Genomic DNA, 15,910 nt, shown 5'->3' with positions numbered 1-15,910 from the left:
AATTAGAAGTAAATGATATATTCCCATGAAAAAATACCTGATCATTTATAAGCATTTCTTGAATTTTAATTTTTTCTTCTTCTTCACCTATATTCTGTACCACTGTAAATCGTAAACATTCCATGAAAGCCGAAATGATTGCTGAACATTCTGAACGGCTAGCCATAGCTCTTTCAGTCAACAACCTAGACAAACACAAAATTGAGAAACATCATAAATTTCATTTATAGTTTTGAATTCAAATGTAATTAAAGAGCCTGATTTAACTAATAGGTCCCACTAGTAGATGTCTGCAAGCCTGTGCTAATAGAACGGTCTCCTTAGCACTGTGTTGAATTCTTCCAGTGAATGCTATAGCTTACACTGTGCTGAAAGTGCACTGATTGGAAAATCAGAAACACAGAACTCGATTAGAAGAACAAAGAACAATATTTTTTAAATAGTTATCAATGTATTACTATGATGGGTGCATTGAAGTACACAGAGCACTGATGTTTAGCATCTACAATTTTAACATTTGTTTTAATTATGGGATGCATTTGATGGTGTCACACAGCAGGTGAAGTAGATCTGGGGAGCGAAGGTGAAAATGGTCTTCCTTCCTGGAACACCATTGGATACGACCCATTTGGATATTACCCACTATACATTCCCCTTCATTTCCAAACACGCACATGGCAATCTTTAATCAAACAAGAACTAGTGGTTCATACCCTTGAATTATGGTGGTGAAAAATGTTCTACAATAGTCCAGCTTCGGTTCTGTAATACCATGAGGTATCTTGCTAATGAAAGGCAAGAGATTAGGATATATAATTGTAGCAAGACCTCGTCCTCCTTCTCGAAGGACTGCCCATACTTTTGGCAGGACTCCCTTTTTTGCATTCACATGACTCCAACAATCCTACAGAACAACACAAGGTTCAGAAGTAAATTAAAGACTACTCAGCTAGCTTGGAAAGAGCAAATGCATAATCTATTTCATGGAGTAGCACTGGACCACACTGCAAAAGAAGCATGCTAACTTGTAAATGTAAAGGTAAAGGGACCCCTGACCATTAGGTCCAGTTGTGAATGACTCTGGGGTTGCGGCACTCATCTCGCTTTACTGGCCGAGGGAGCCGGCGTATAGCTTCCGGGTCATGTGGCCAGCATGACTAAGCCACTTCTGGCGAACCAGAGCAGCGCACGGAAACTTGACATACTCACAAATTTGAAAGTTAATGAATGTTCTAAGAGACAGCAGGCAAATAAATGGTAAGTGCAATGATATTTGAGCAGAACTTAAACTAGACCTCTTTTCAGGAAGTCGGGACCTATATATTTGCTTCTACATCAAAGTGATGACATAGTTTATGAACTCAATTTTCCAAGTTTTTGAAACTAATATTCAGCCAAGTGATCAAACTTTTGCAGAACTACTCAGCCTACATTTCACATATTGCAAGTTGTAATAATTGTGGGTCCTGGGTCTACATAAACAGACCTACTGAAACTGATCTATGAATTCTCAGTCTAATGAAAGAGTCAAAATGTCAGAGGTTTTTGATTGTGCTGGCTGAACTAAAGAGAAGCATGCAGTGGGAATAAGCTTGTGCCTATGTATTGAATAATATCAATTATTTTTAAAGAAGCATGGTCTGCATACATGGGTAGGGAAACTAAGGCCCGGGGGCCGGAATCACCTTCTCAATCCGGCCCGCAGACAGTCTGGGATTCAGCGTGTTTTTACATGAGTAGAATGTGTCCTTTTATTTAAAATGCATCTCTGGGTTATTTGTGGGGCATAGGAATTCGTTCTTTTCTTTTTTTTCAAAATATAGTCCAGCCCCCACAAGGTCTGAGGGACAGTGGACCAGCCCCCTGCTGAAAAAGTTTGCTGACCCCTGGTAACAAGTCCCTTAGAATTGTGAGAAATAATGCTTCCATTTAGCCCACTATATTACCTCAATAGCAGTAAGGACATGAAGTACAGCTTCCCAAAGAGTAGGGCATACAATGGCATCACTGTCATCGATGCTGAGAAGAACCGCTGGGCAAACTCTTGATGCTTCAACTTTCATTGACTCAGGAATGTACTGACAAAAAGCAGAAATCAGCTCAAAAAAAGCTGAACGAACCTGAAGGAGAGGGAAATTTAAACATTTTCAAGCAGACTGCAAAAGGTTTATGACCTCCATGTATTGGGCAATCCATGTAAAAATTCACCAATGTGTATGAAAAGGCAAAGAAAAGAAAAAAAGAATGTGAATGAAAGTAAAGGGTTCAGTACAGATAATCATGACTTATGCCATTTTAAAGACCCATTTCAGAAAGTGGACAAAAAGATGAACATACCGGTGGCGAGTTGTGCTTCCCATATTTCCAAAATTTGTTTTGAGTCAGCAGAGGTTTAAGTTTCTCCTCCAATGAACTATTTTCATTACTGGGTAACATACAAATCAATTTCTTTAAAGCTAACAAAGAACATGTTAGAATTCGAAAGAATTTGGCCTCCCTTTCTTCCTCTGGCACAGTTCTATTAAAATAAAAGAATTGAATATATAAGCTATATAGTTTTACAGTTCAGTCATGAACAAAATTTTCATATTTGATTTTAAATCATTCGTTAAAAAGGATAGCACAACCTCACTCTGAAACCTAGTCTTTCTCTGAATATCCCACATTGTACATATACATAAAAATATCAATCTGAGAGGTCTGAGAAACAGTATTAGTCTTAGAAATAATGAAAAGCTTTTTACTAAGCATCACTACCAATATTGCACTACCAAATTAAATCCAACTTCTAATTCACTCTGGACATTATATGTCCTTTATCAGGAAGCAAAATTGTAACAAAATTTTCCAAGCATAAGTTCTCACAAGCAAACTAAACTACTAAACCAATCTGCATTGACTGTGAGATATTAAAAAGAAGGCAGTGTTCTAAACATACTATTGCTTTAATCCAGCAGTGCTCTGAAAGCAAGATAGATATATGGTACACACAAAACTCCCACATATGCAAGGGCTTCTATTTAAGCGAATGAGGAAGTCTCCTTTATATATATGCACACAAAATTCTGGACAGGGAGAAATGCTTCCCATAATTTGAGATAATGGACCTGAAACATGCTTCTAAGTTTTACATATTTATTGTCAATTAATACAAAACAAACATATTTATATAGAGGTACATACTGTGGATCACTTAGTGTATCAGGTGTTTCTTTCAAAAGGTGATCTTGAAGCACCTAGAGAAGAATTAACAAGATGTCCTTAAATGGAAAATAAAATTATGCAGTTCTCATAGAAAAGTTAATACAGTTGTACCTCGGTTTATGAACACAATTGGTTCCGGAAGTCTGTTCATAAACTGAAGCGTTCATAAACTGAAGCGAACTTTCCCATTGAAAGTAATGGAAAGTGAATTAATCCGTTCCAGACGGTCCGCGGAGTAAGCGTTCATAAACTGAAGCGAACTTTCCCATTGAAAGTAATGGAAAGTGGATTAATCCGTTCCAGATGGGTCCATGGAGTACTTAAACTGAAGCGTTCATAAACTGAAGCATGGGTGTAATTGGTTCCGGAAGTCTGTTCATAAACTGAAGCGAACTTTCCCATTGAAAGTAATGGAAAGTGAATTAATCCGTTCCAGATGGGTCTGCGGCGTTCATAAACCGAAAATTCATAAACCGAGGTGTTCATAAACCAAGGTTCCACTGTATTAAGTTTAATAAAGCAAAATTTTTACAACATTTTGTTTCTTTCATCTTAGAATTTCAAAAGCGTAAATCACTTTGAAATTAGTGAGGAACAAAGTGTGACTTTGTGTATTTTTTCCCTCTTGGTTATACAACTATGCATGCCAGGAACATCACAGCTTCTATTTTGATAATATCAGCAGCTACAAAGACCAACAAGTAAAAATGAATTTGCATTTTGTAAGACATTTACTCTCTCTCACTGCCTGCATTGGAGCATCACCATGCATTATGATGTATCATGATGGGTATGAGCTGCAGCAAGCCTTGGATTCACACATTCCTGCCTCCCACTCCTGTGTGGTCAAGAAAATACATAAAAGCTTTTCTTCTGTTTTTAGTAAAATAGCAGCCCTCCTTTTCATCTGAACCGGGGATTGTAGTTTAATACTAAGTCTCAAAACAAGTCAACTTCAAACCATGGGTTATGAAATTGGTTTGTCTTGAAACTAATTACAGTATAGTGTAAACCAGGCATCCCCAAACTTTGGCCCTCCAGATGTTTTGGACTACAATCCCCATCATCCCTGACCACTGGTCCTCTTAGCTAGGGATCATGGGAGTTGTAGGCCAAAACATCTGGAGGGCCGCAGTTTGGGGATGCCTGGTGTAAACTATGATCCTAGTTTTAGACAAAACTTTCTCTGTCCATACTGTATCTGGAAAAATTAAGAAAAGAACAGAATATATATCTGATGTAATTAAGAATCAAACTCAAAACTAGATGTATATCTAATGTGACGACAACAACAACAACAACAACAACAACAACAACAATTTATTATTTATACCCAGCCACTCTGGGCAGCTTCCAACAAAATATTAAAAATACATTAAAACACCAGTCATTAAAAGCTTCCCTAAACAGAGATGTCTTCTAAACATCAGATAGTTATTTATTTCTTGGACATCTGATGGGAGGGCATTCCACAGGGCGGGTGCCACTGCCTGGTTCTTTTCACTCTTTTAAAAAGCCAAAACGCAACTAACATAAACCTTTAACATAGTCATACAGACTGTAAAACTCACATTCAGGATTTCCTCTTTACAAAATACTAAGGCTTCAGGCTGTTTGCTTGGTGGAAAGGCTTTTTCAAATGCCACTTTAGCTGCTGACGCTGCAGGAGAGTAAGTATCACACTGAGCTATCAGCCAGTGTCCCATAAGACTTCTTAAATGAGGAGCCAAATGTTTCTTAACTTTCAAAATAAGCTGCTCAAAAGCTTGCTGTGTTGCTTCTCTGACCCGACGATCATGATCCTACAATAAATATTGAGGGGAAAACTATAGGTAACTATATATATAAATAAACAGGCATACTATACAGGTATACTACTTAAGAGCTCAGTATTTATATTAGTCTCTCAGTTTCTGGAGCAAAAAATCAAAAGCTACTTGGCATCAATCCTGACATTTAAAAACCAATGTATACAATATTATTTCAAGCTTTCCCATACTCCTTTGTAAATATGAGTCGATCATAAAGCACAAAATAGTTCTATACCAAGCCACAAACTTTCTTTAAAACTAATCATGCCCCCCAGTACAACAGAACCGTGCACTGATTTCTTTGAAATTGTCAGAGATATAAACCTGTCCATATTTGCCATAATCCAAGAGTTTAATACTTACAACAGATATTTTACAATAAATTCTAGGCCAATAAGGTAGGACTCCTTTAACAATCTCTGTTTCTCTCTCCTTACACATTGTTCCAAATTCTTGCATAGCCTGAAATTAAAAAGAGAAAATGAACATGATTTCCGAACACTGATAATCTATTATCCTCCCCATATGCTTTCTGACTGCACTTGACTCTACACATGCAACTTTAAAGACTGGGGTAACCTTTTCCACATCACTTTCTGTCAGCTCTGGATAACTATTTTACAGAACATGCTAAAACCATGTAAGGCTTGAACAATATATAAAAGGAAGGATATAAAGTATTTGTTGAAATCATTCCTACCTTTCAAATACTATCAGTGCAAGCATATATGCTTTTCCCTGAGAGTTGAGTGGGACTTACCGGTACTTCTGAATGTACACTTGTATAGGATAAAAAGCTTGGCACCTTGTGAATCACTTGGTAACCCAAAGACTAAGGGTGAATTCTATCCAGATTTACTTGAGAGTAAGTTCAACTGAGTTACAATGGGATTTATATATGAGTAAACAAGCTACATCTCTTGTTGGCATATATGGGACTTGCATCATGATATTGTACTTAGTTTACATAACCAAGCATCAAGTTTAGATGGTCTTAATTCCAAATAAAGTTGCAATCCTAGGCTTGCCAAACCATTAAAATATGCAGCTAAACAAATCACACAATACCCTATAATGCAACAAACCATTTATTAGAAATAAACTGAAAGCAACTATTTTTTTCTTCAATGTATTTCTATCCTCGTGTTATTTGTCTAAACTTGCTTTAAGTAGCATATCCATAAATAATTACTAGGCATTTAAGAGGAGTACAGCAAACCTACTTTTAATTTGGTTGTAACATCTCTCTTGGAAAGTTTTCTCAGCACCATTCGAAAGTCAGCATCCACAAGACTATCTATTTCTTCAGCGCCTTGAATCGCAGGGACATAGCCTAGGTCACTTGAAGATGTGCTGAAGCCAACAAACCCAGGAACACTTCCTCGTTCCTTGGCAAGAAGTTCTGCTGCTCTACCACTGCTAGAGGGCTATTTTTTTAAAAGAAAGGGGGAGAGAGAAATGGAGAGCTTACTTTTATAGAACATTTCTAAAAATTTATGTTTACCAACAACCATTTGGGGGCATATTTTTGTGCCCCAACAGCTGCAATTCTATATCTTATGACTGAAAGAACTAATCCAACTGGCCCAATACCATTATTCTCATTAGTTGCACTGCTGCTTGTTCAAGTCTTAACCCAACACATTTTTCTGTGCTCACAACTCTATTCTCTCCAGAACTCTACATTTTAGATAAATTCCAAAAGAACAGCCATGCAAAAATGATGAGTCCTGGAATCTTAAAATTATTACAATAATTATATTTGTCCTTAAGCTACTACAGGATTCTTGTTATGTTTACATTTAGAACAGTATGGACTGCATTGTTGGGGAACTCTCATGTCCATCCCTCCCCTGCCAGATACACACAGTGACCCTGTTAGCACATAACAACAAGCCAAACCAGGGCTTAACAGGAACATGCGAGTGTGAAGGTTCCCGGAGAACAGATCACAGTGATTTTGCCCTACATTTCAATGGGGGAAAACAAGAAATTGAGAGCAGGAAGAGGCAAAGATAACAAAGCTACAGAAGCCTTGTTCAAACACTGATCATAGGTAGGAATGAACACATGGGCACAAGAATTGGGAACACACCAGCCAATCCTATCCCTGATTTCCACACATTCAGCAGATTATGCACAGTGTCCGCACCTTCTATTTTTCAAGGATATTCATAAGGGACTGTACACATGTAGACTTTTTGCACTAGTTCCAAAAAATGTGGAGTTCAAAGGTGGAACAAGCAGAGTGTTGGTAAGAAGCCAACCCCCTACTTCCTTCTTGGAATAAACACTTGAACAGTGTTGGGGAGGGGGAAATGGGAAACAGGAAGATAATACAGAATAATCTTAAAGCAAAAATCTATGCAGTTAATTATATTTAAGCCTGTTAAAAATCAAGGCTTTGCAGAGCTTCTGGCTACCTTATCCTCACAAGAAACCTGTAAATTGGTTGGGCTGAAGGATTATGTGACTACAGATAACAATTTAATTGCAGCAACATACTATAAGGTACATGTAATTGCTTGGAAAACTGTCCATCTGTATTGTTGTACAAAGTGATAAGGATAATTTAACCACATTTCAATACCTAATCTAGAAACTTGGGGAGCAGGAGAGTGCTAAAATTCTCCTTAACACTTGACAGAGCAATACAGATGACAAAATCACCAGTTTGATAATTTACAACTTGGTATACAGCTGCCTGTGTTTATGTGTAGTGATCTGAGCTTCATTGCTAAGCATAGATTGGAACACATGTCATGTCCAGTATTGTACTCTTACCATACAGTACCAGGAATATATAACACAGATAGGTGTGTTAGCTGAACACAGATTAGCTGTACTCACAGTAATAGCAGGGAAAGAGACTGAAGTAGAAAGGGATGGAGCCATTATTTACATTACAGTACATGTTTATGGCAAAGTGGGGAAGGAAACCTATTCCTGTAAGTTCAGAAATGGAGCCAAGTACAGGGTTCTTCCGCATTAATTGTCAAATACAAAGTCAAGATCATATGGACGTGGCGTGACCAAAGAAAATCAAGAAGCCCTAGCAAAAAATAAAACTTGGCCTCTGAGAATTGTCGTGCTTTCAACTATCCTTAGTGTCCAGATCACTCGAATCAATATTTACAAACTTGCAACCGCTAAAAGGCCCAGGACAGCAAGAGTTCATCCTCTTTTGAGGGTTTTATGTTGCTTGCGTTGGCATAGGCCGCCTCTTTCCCCCGCCCTGACAGACGTTGAAACACGCAGCCCTTTAAAGAGAAGTCGTGGGAACAGGCTCCCCTACAGGCTCTCCCCCACACACACACACACACAAACACGCCACGCGAGCGACGGCAGCCTCACTCACCCGCACGTTGCCCTTCGTTCGCTGCTTGTTCTTGCCTCCCATGGTGGCGGCCAAGAAGTCAGAAGCAGCCCGGGCCCAAGGCAGCTGGTCCCGGGCAACAGACGTGGGAAAAGGAGGGACGGCACTTCCGGGCTCGATGGCGGAGAGGCCGCCGCCGCCGGAGACCGGAGTCTCCTCCCCTCTCGCGCCTCCCTCGCTTACTCTTTCTTGCTCTTCCGTCGAATCACGCCTCTTTCATAACCGCTTTCGGAGTCTTCCAAGGGAGCTCGAGACGCCGCTTGTGGGGGTTGAGTTCAACCCCGTTTGCCTTCTAGGTCCCAACCACTTTTATAAGCCTAAATACGGGGCTAGTCTTCCCGCCGCCGGTTCTTCCACTTTTCCTCTGTTCTTCCCGTGTGCCGGTATTATTAGATTGCAAGCTTCTTCAATAACATGCAGTCGCCGGATTTACGTAGAAGCTTAAACAAGCAATAGCTTGGGGGCACCACTCTCTTGGCCCCCCCCCCAAAAAAAAACTAAAGGAAAAAAACTATGTACGTTTCCAAAATATAAGATAAAAAAACAAATAAAATAAAATCTACATACAGCAACAGTGGCAAATGGCTTGAGATACCTATTAGGTCCATAAATTACCATATAGTATATATTCAACACAAAAAAACAGCAACCATTTGTTGTTGACAAAGGACAGCTGGACATATAAAGGGCCCCATTACCTTCAGTAGCTTAAAAATTCAGTAGACCTAAATCCAGTCCTGCCTGTACCTTTGGGCTCTGCAGCAGAATCAAGACTTTGGGGCTTATACATTTTGGTCCGCAATCTGCTCACCAAGAATAATTGTGTTCTTTTTTTGTTGTTTAAAAAAAAAGTCATCTTCACAGCCACAGGCAGCAGGGTCGAGTCTCACCCCACGCAACATTGATGGACATTGCCATTCAAATGGTGTGCTTGCCCTGTGTCTAGTGATCAATTGTGAAGGGCGGGGCTTACCTCTCTGCCTGGTCCCCACATTTCATTCAAGTTGGCACCCCTGCCTTAAACACTTCATAGGAGGCTAATGTGTGCCCTGAGAAATAGGGCTTTTAAAAAACAAGTGATCTTAGTAGCATACATGGAATCTGACAGCAGGATATTTTCCCCCAGTTTATGATTAGGATAGTGTTCAAATTACGTACTGGAGAACTCTGGGGCTCATTAGACGTAGTTCAATGGAGGATCTGTAAGGTGGATCTTTTCCTGAAAGCCTGCTCATCACTAGTTATTTTCCCTGTAACATGCCGCTGTAGGATACTGGATGTTTAAAAGTTGTGTTATAGGTTCACACATGACAACAATGAGGCCGTAGACTCCTGACCTACAGTTGTTCTACATATAAGCATACACTCAGGAACTTCCAAGTTTCACAGAAGGTGGAAATATAAGGCATAAAGTCTGAAATACCTTCTATAGGATTAGGGATAGCCATTATATATTTGACATAAGCTTTTATATTTTACACCTCTATCATATTCCCCTTACTCACTTTTTTCCTAACCGCCTGATCATTTTGGTTGCTCTTTTCTCCACCTTTTCATCTCCACAGTATCCTAGAACAGTACATAGTATGCCAACTGAGGTTGCACAATTTGTTGTTGTTGTTTAGTCGTTTAGTCGTGTCCGACTCTTCGTGACCCCATGGACCATAGCACGCCAGGCACTCCTGTCTTCCACTGTCTCCCACAGTTTGGTCAAACTCATGTTCGTAGCTTCGAGAACACTGTCCAACCATCTCGTCCTCTGTCGTCCCCTTATCCTAGTGCCCTCAATCTTTCCCAACATCAGGGTCTTTTCCAGGGAGTCTTCTCTTCTCATGAGGTGGCCAAAGTATTGGAGCCTCAGCTTCACGATCTGTCCTTCCAGTGAGCACTCAGGGCTGATTTCCTTCAGAATGGATAGGTTTGATCTTCTTGCAGTCCATGGGACTCTCAAGAGTCTCCTCCAGCACCATAATTCAAAAGCATCAATTCTTTGGCAATCAGCCTTCTTTATGGTCCAGGTTGCACAATAGATTTATATAAATGCTTTATAATATTGGCAGTTATTTTCAATCCCTTTTCTAACAATCTCTAAAATGGAATTCACCTTTTTCATACCTGCCACACATTGGGTTGACATGTGTTGGCACCAGAGTGACAGGCAGACCTGTCGTAAAGGTTTTGCCTATCTATGAGCAACACAAGCACAACCTACCTACCCAATTTTGCTACCCCTAAAGTGGGAAACATGATGATGTAGTCAACCTTGCAAGTGGGTTATGTGAAAAAATAGCTATCGTATTTTGTGATTTGCAGATGAGAAGAACAGATAGAAGTAGTTCATACCTGAAGAATGCTGTGTAGCAAATCAATTCTATATAGTTAGTTTTATCAACGCCCATTCATTTCAATGAGTTTTTTAATTCTGCAAAGGATTAGGCTACATAGGTATTTGAGATTATGGGAATTATTTAGATAAATAGATCAACTGCATTGCTTTATCATTAGCATTGTTTGTCATTAGCATTAAAATGTTATCTTAAATTAAAATCAAACTTGTTTGGACATTCATAATTTATCAGATGTAAATGAGTAAAGTTCTTAGTATTTTATTTATTTTTAAAAAGGTAAAAGCATAGGACAAGATCCAACATTACACCAGTGGATGCGATTGGATTTTCTCCTGCCAACCCACTCCCCAAAATGCTGCAGAAGGTCCCACAACACATTTGGGATGAAAAGGGGAGAGGAGGAGGTACAATCCTGTTGTCATAAACAGAAGCGGGACACCACAATTACATGTCACCCACAGAGGACTGCTAAAGTTTCATTTAAGTGTTCCATGTGTTTTTTTCCACCTCTTGATGATCTATTGTCCTTCAACTCCAAAGTACAGTTGAAAAATATCACCACATCCACTGTCAAGTAAAAAATGATACAATTGTCCCAAATCCATGTGATTTCCTCTGGCACCATGTGCATCAAATATTTTTTCTTCAAAAGCAAAAAATTTATTTTGTTTTCCCATTTCAGCTTCAGTTCCTTCTAAGCAAATGTCTTCTCTGTGACGTATTAAAATTCTCTGCCATGATAATCTTCTGATTCTAAATTCAATGAGAGAATCACAAATTTAGAAAACACAATAAGCCCTACCCAACTAAAATGACTTCTGACTTCGTCCTGTTGAATAAATGGAATTTATTAGTCACAATTAACTTAAATCCTAGTGTTTTCAATAGAACTTAAGACATGGGCTAATATATTATGAAACTGTAAAGGGAACAATATTTCAAAAATGTGACAAAACTTTCTTTATATAATTATTCTTAGAAGCAAAGTGTTGCATTTATTACACCACAGTATCCATTACAATACTCCTAAATCTGTTTTCCATTATATTATATTATAATGAAAGTGGATAACTTATATAAATTACAGGGGAAACCCTCCTAGGCACTTATAGACTTATAGAGTTGGAAAAAACCACAAGGTTTATCTAGCCCAACCTACTGCAATGCAGGAATCTTTCGCCAAATGTGGGGCTCGAACCAACTCTACCATGCTCTACCAACTTTAATTTATTTATATATAACCCCTTACTAAAGAAAGATTCTAATGGACCGTCAGCCTCCTTGCCACTGAGGGGACTATGATTTGAAAAGAGCTAATTTTCAGTATTCACATTCCATGTTAGTGGTTGAGGTGATGAATATTCTCTCTTGAAAGAGAGAGGTTGTAAGAAACAGGATGAAATCACTGGTGAAGACTAGAAGCCATTTACTAGTTTATAGTTCCTGAGCATGCTTATACTGCCTTCCTCACAATGCCACCAGAAACATTTCGGCAACAAAAAGAGGCCTGAACCATGGCTTGAAAGTTTCTTCTGACATTAAGATCTTGGATTGCAACCATGTCTGATCTCAAGACATAAATGGAATTCATAAAATGCCTATACTGTTACTGATTTAAGGTCACACCCACATTGTGCATTTAAAACAGATGGCTTCCTCCAAGGAATTGTGGGAACTGTAACATGTTAAGGGTGCTGAGAATTGTAGCCCTCTGGGTGGTAAACTACAGTTCCCAGGTTTAAGTCATGTTTTAAATTTGTGAATTTCAATATGGTACCCTCCAGATCTTGTAGACTACAACTCCTATCAACCCCATCCAAAATGATCAACAGTCAGGGATGATGGGATTTGCAGTACACAGCATTTGGACAGTACCATGTTGGCTACTTTTAATTTAAGTGACCATCCTGCTCCTACAAGCCTTTGAAAACCTGTATTGAATGCTTTGGTCACCCACTTGCGCCTCTACATCTTTGCCTCTCCTTCTTAAGTTTTCTCAGTTTCTTCTGCCAATGGAGAGCTGAGTCACAGATTTCCATCGTGTTTTTCTTGGCAATGAAACATAGTCACTGACAATCTCATCATGCCATCCCTCTACTGTGAGGTATGCACACACAGGACTTTGAAATATGGAGCCAATTTTCACTTAGCAAAAAGGATCAAGCAACTGCCTAATTGCAGAGCTAAATTATGGTGCTGTAAAGTACCACAGGTGTAAAGTACGCAGGTGGTGCTGTGGGTTAAACCACTGAGCCTAGGGCTTGCCGATCAGAAGGTTGGTGGTTTGAATCCCTGCGACGGGGTGAGCTCCCGTTGCTCAGTCCCAGCTTCTGCCATCCTAGCAGTTCGAAAGCACGTCAAAGTGCAAGTAGATAAATAGGTACCACTCCGGTGGGAAGGTAAACGCCGTTTCCGTGTGCTGTTCTGGTTCGCCAGAAGCGGCTTTGTCATGCTGGCCACATGACCTGGAAGCTGTACGCCGGCTCCCTTGGCCAATAACGCGAGATGAGCACCGCAACCCCAGAGTCGGCCACGACTGGACCTAATGGTCAGGGGTCCCTTTACCTTTACCTAAAGCATAACTAGCAAAATAATATACAGTGAAATATATTGGTTTCAGGAATTTATGATTGAAGTAAACCACCAAAATGTAGCAACTCAAGAATGCAAGATATAAAATGAAAAACAAACCTTGCCCAAAACTCCTCACACAGGCTCTGCTGGCCCTCTACACAAATGATACCTGGTTTCCCAGGCATGCTAAATCCAGACAGAGAGAGTTCCTTAGCCCAATCAACTATATTCTTTCTTTTGTGCTTGTTATAAATGTGATGACTGTAAATCCATAGTCTAGTGAAAACATTATCTGACTTCTGAATACTTGATTTCATCATGCTGGAAGATGAGGGATCTCTACTGATGTATGCAGTGCCATGTTCTTTAATCCATTCTCTTGCACTTAATATGCAGACTTCACCAGCACAGTGTGTCTTCAAGTAGGTTATAAGATCTGTGTTCAGCTGTACCTGCTGTGATCGGCTTATAGATGGAGATCTAAAAGGGGAAGGAATAATGGCATTGTTTAGAATACAAATGAAAGAAGCATTTTAAAAATGGAAGAATCTAGTTTTCCTTAATTATTGGAAATGCTCTGGGGTGACCTTAGGCTCACACAATCTCCTTCCCTTTCTTTCTTCTTGGGTGTGAGGGATAAAGTTTAAATATTCCATTTGCTTGGGGGGAGGGGAGGATACATCCCTGAATTTTCACTGCAGTCATTAGAATCATTATACTGCATAAGACAGTTAAATGCAGACTTTATGTTACAACAGAATAAACAATGCATTTCAACCTTTAGGCCACTTTTCTCTATATCAAAATATGTAGTACCTGATAGTAATTTCTGGAAGAACAGCTGGGTATTTTAATGGGAAAGCACAAAACAAAGAAAGTGGAATCTAGAAAGGAATTCAAAGAAATAGAGATTACTAAATATCTAGTTTCAAATACCATACTTCATTCAGAACAGTGATGACTTACCTTATTTCCATCTGCAGTGTCTAATTCTAAATTCAATGTAAACTGTATTTTTGATGATGGCACTTCCAAGGTGCATCTGTCAATGTGATCCTTCAGTTCTGCTAAAGCCAGTTGGTCAGTCACTTTAAATTCATCTTCATTGGGGAACATACTAGAAAGCAAATCTAATTCAGAAAGTTGTAGTTCAGCCTCTTCCAAGTCGCTCATTTTAGATATGTTTATGTGATTCCTAAACAAGTTAGGGGGAAATAGTGTTAGTACAGTATTTGCAGCTTCTGGTGCTGTATATGGCTATATTTGATGGGACAAACATATGAAATCTTTAACTGGTTCCAAAATATTACCGTTATTTTCTATGTCATTTTTCCACATTGAAAGAACTGAAACACAGATTCCCATCAACATCTATTTTATTGGCAGCCCAATAGAATGCACATTTACTTCCAAATGATTGCATTGGATTGTAAATTTGCATCTCAATCCTATGCATGTTCACTATGATAAGTGTGGTTTACAGTGCATTCCTACACACAACCCAATGCTGAAGTTTAAGATAGCAAGTAGTAGTTCCGGGGGGGGGGGGGGAGTGCAGCAAAGACCCAAGTTTCAAGTGAAAAGCCTATGGTAGGAGGCACCTTTGGATCCACTAGATTCAAATCCTCGTGGGCCATGCCTCAATTATGCCAGCCAGGAGCTAGAATAGCAAAACTCGCAGAAAAATACCACACACACATACTCATATTTTGACCTGGCCAGTTCCAAGCCAACAGGATTTGGGATGCAAGGGGCAATCAGCTACTTTTCTGATCTCTAACCAGGATGAGGATCACTCTGATAGTCCCAGATAAGCTTCCATATGACTGCAGCCTTACAGTGCAATCCCGCATATGCATATTCAGCAACAAGTCATTTGGAGTTATATGAGATTTACTCCCAAGTAAGTGGATACAGGGCTACAGCCTTAGGTTCACGGATTATAGATTATAGACATATTGTTGGATACAAAACCTGTATCAATCTACAGGGAGATATAAATCGAGCTCCACCCTATCCCAAATTAAAATACCATGACCGCTTGCCTTTGCTGCTACTTTGTTGGGGGGCGGGGGCGGGAGAGAGAGCATGCTGGCCAAAACTACACTAAAAACCTGGATTTCTCAGCAAAGTTCCCGCCTACGAGCAGCCTTCCCTTCTGTCCTGGAAAGTGCACAGCGAACCCGGAAGCTGGACTCGATGTGGCTTGTTTATCCTTCGGTTCGCTTTAGATCTGGACCACAGACTTCCTCCCAGGGAGTCCTTTCCCGGCAGCCAACGCACCGGAAGTTCCTGCTCAGCAAAGCGGCCCTTCTACGGTAAGAAATCTATGCTCGGCGAACCGTCAACCGCCCCCCCCTTTTTGTGCCGCTCTACAGGACTGTTGATATCCGCCGCAAATATCCACCTCAGACGCAGAGATATGTCGTGAACCGTTTAAATTCGGAACGTTTCTTTCCGGCTAAGGAGCGCGGGCGACACCTCGGGACTCCTTCAGCCCATGCTGCACAGTTGCTCTCTCTCTCCCCCCCCTTTGCCCTCACCGGTTGCTTCATTTACAGTACTGTACTTTCGTCTCGTCTTCTTCTCCGTGACGC

At 39.9% G+C, this 15,910-nt stretch overlaps 2 protein-coding genes across 3 annotated transcripts in view; both read right to left on the bottom strand.

The window, feature by feature from the left end:
- LTN1 (listerin E3 ubiquitin protein ligase 1) overlaps positions 1-8,533 on the bottom strand; it is a 34,791-nt gene extending 26,258 nt beyond the window's left edge. The window contains exons 1-9 of the mRNA XM_035116569.2: positions 8,374-8,533; positions 6,239-6,442; positions 5,379-5,477; positions 4,776-5,006; positions 3,184-3,236; positions 2,338-2,518; positions 1,947-2,120; positions 714-904; positions 38-185 (exon numbers count right to left, since the gene is read on the bottom strand). Coding sequence (XP_034972460.1) covers positions 38-185; positions 714-904; positions 1,947-2,120; positions 2,338-2,518; positions 3,184-3,236; positions 4,776-5,006; positions 5,379-5,477; positions 6,239-6,442; positions 8,374-8,415 — 1,323 coding nt within the window. The 5' untranslated portion in view covers positions 8,416-8,533. The remainder of the gene's footprint in view (positions 1-37; positions 186-713; positions 905-1,946; positions 2,121-2,337; positions 2,519-3,183; positions 3,237-4,775; positions 5,007-5,378; positions 5,478-6,238; positions 6,443-8,373) is intronic.
- A 2,138-nt stretch (positions 8,534-10,671) lies between these two features.
- RWDD2B (RWD domain containing 2B) lies at positions 10,672-15,854 on the bottom strand. 2 transcript variants are annotated; one of them, XM_035116576.2, is made up of 5 exons: positions 15,721-15,854; positions 14,280-14,508; positions 14,130-14,197; positions 13,431-13,793; positions 10,672-11,492 (listed from the first exon to the last, which is right to left on the bottom strand). In XM_035116576.2, exons 2-5 carry the CDS (start codon positions 14,484-14,486, stop codon positions 11,258-11,260), a joined length of 873 nt encoding a protein of 290 aa, XP_034972467.1. In that variant the 5' UTR covers positions 14,487-14,508; positions 15,721-15,854; the 3' UTR covers positions 10,672-11,257. The 2 variants fall into 2 exon arrangements, with proteins under 2 accessions (XP_034972467.1, XP_034972469.1); XM_035116578.2 differs by lacking the exon at positions 15,721-15,854 and adding an exon at positions 15,428-15,640.
- Between the last annotated feature and the right edge of the window lie 56 nt (positions 15,855-15,910).

This window comes from Zootoca vivipara, chromosome 4, assembly GCF_963506605.1.
Source record: "Zootoca vivipara chromosome 4, rZooViv1.1, whole genome shotgun sequence".
Lineage (NCBI taxonomy): Eukaryota > Metazoa > Chordata > Lepidosauria > Squamata > Lacertidae > Zootoca > Zootoca vivipara.
Note: the sequence above shows the minus strand (reverse complement) of the source record. Positions and strands in the feature narration are given on the sequence as shown.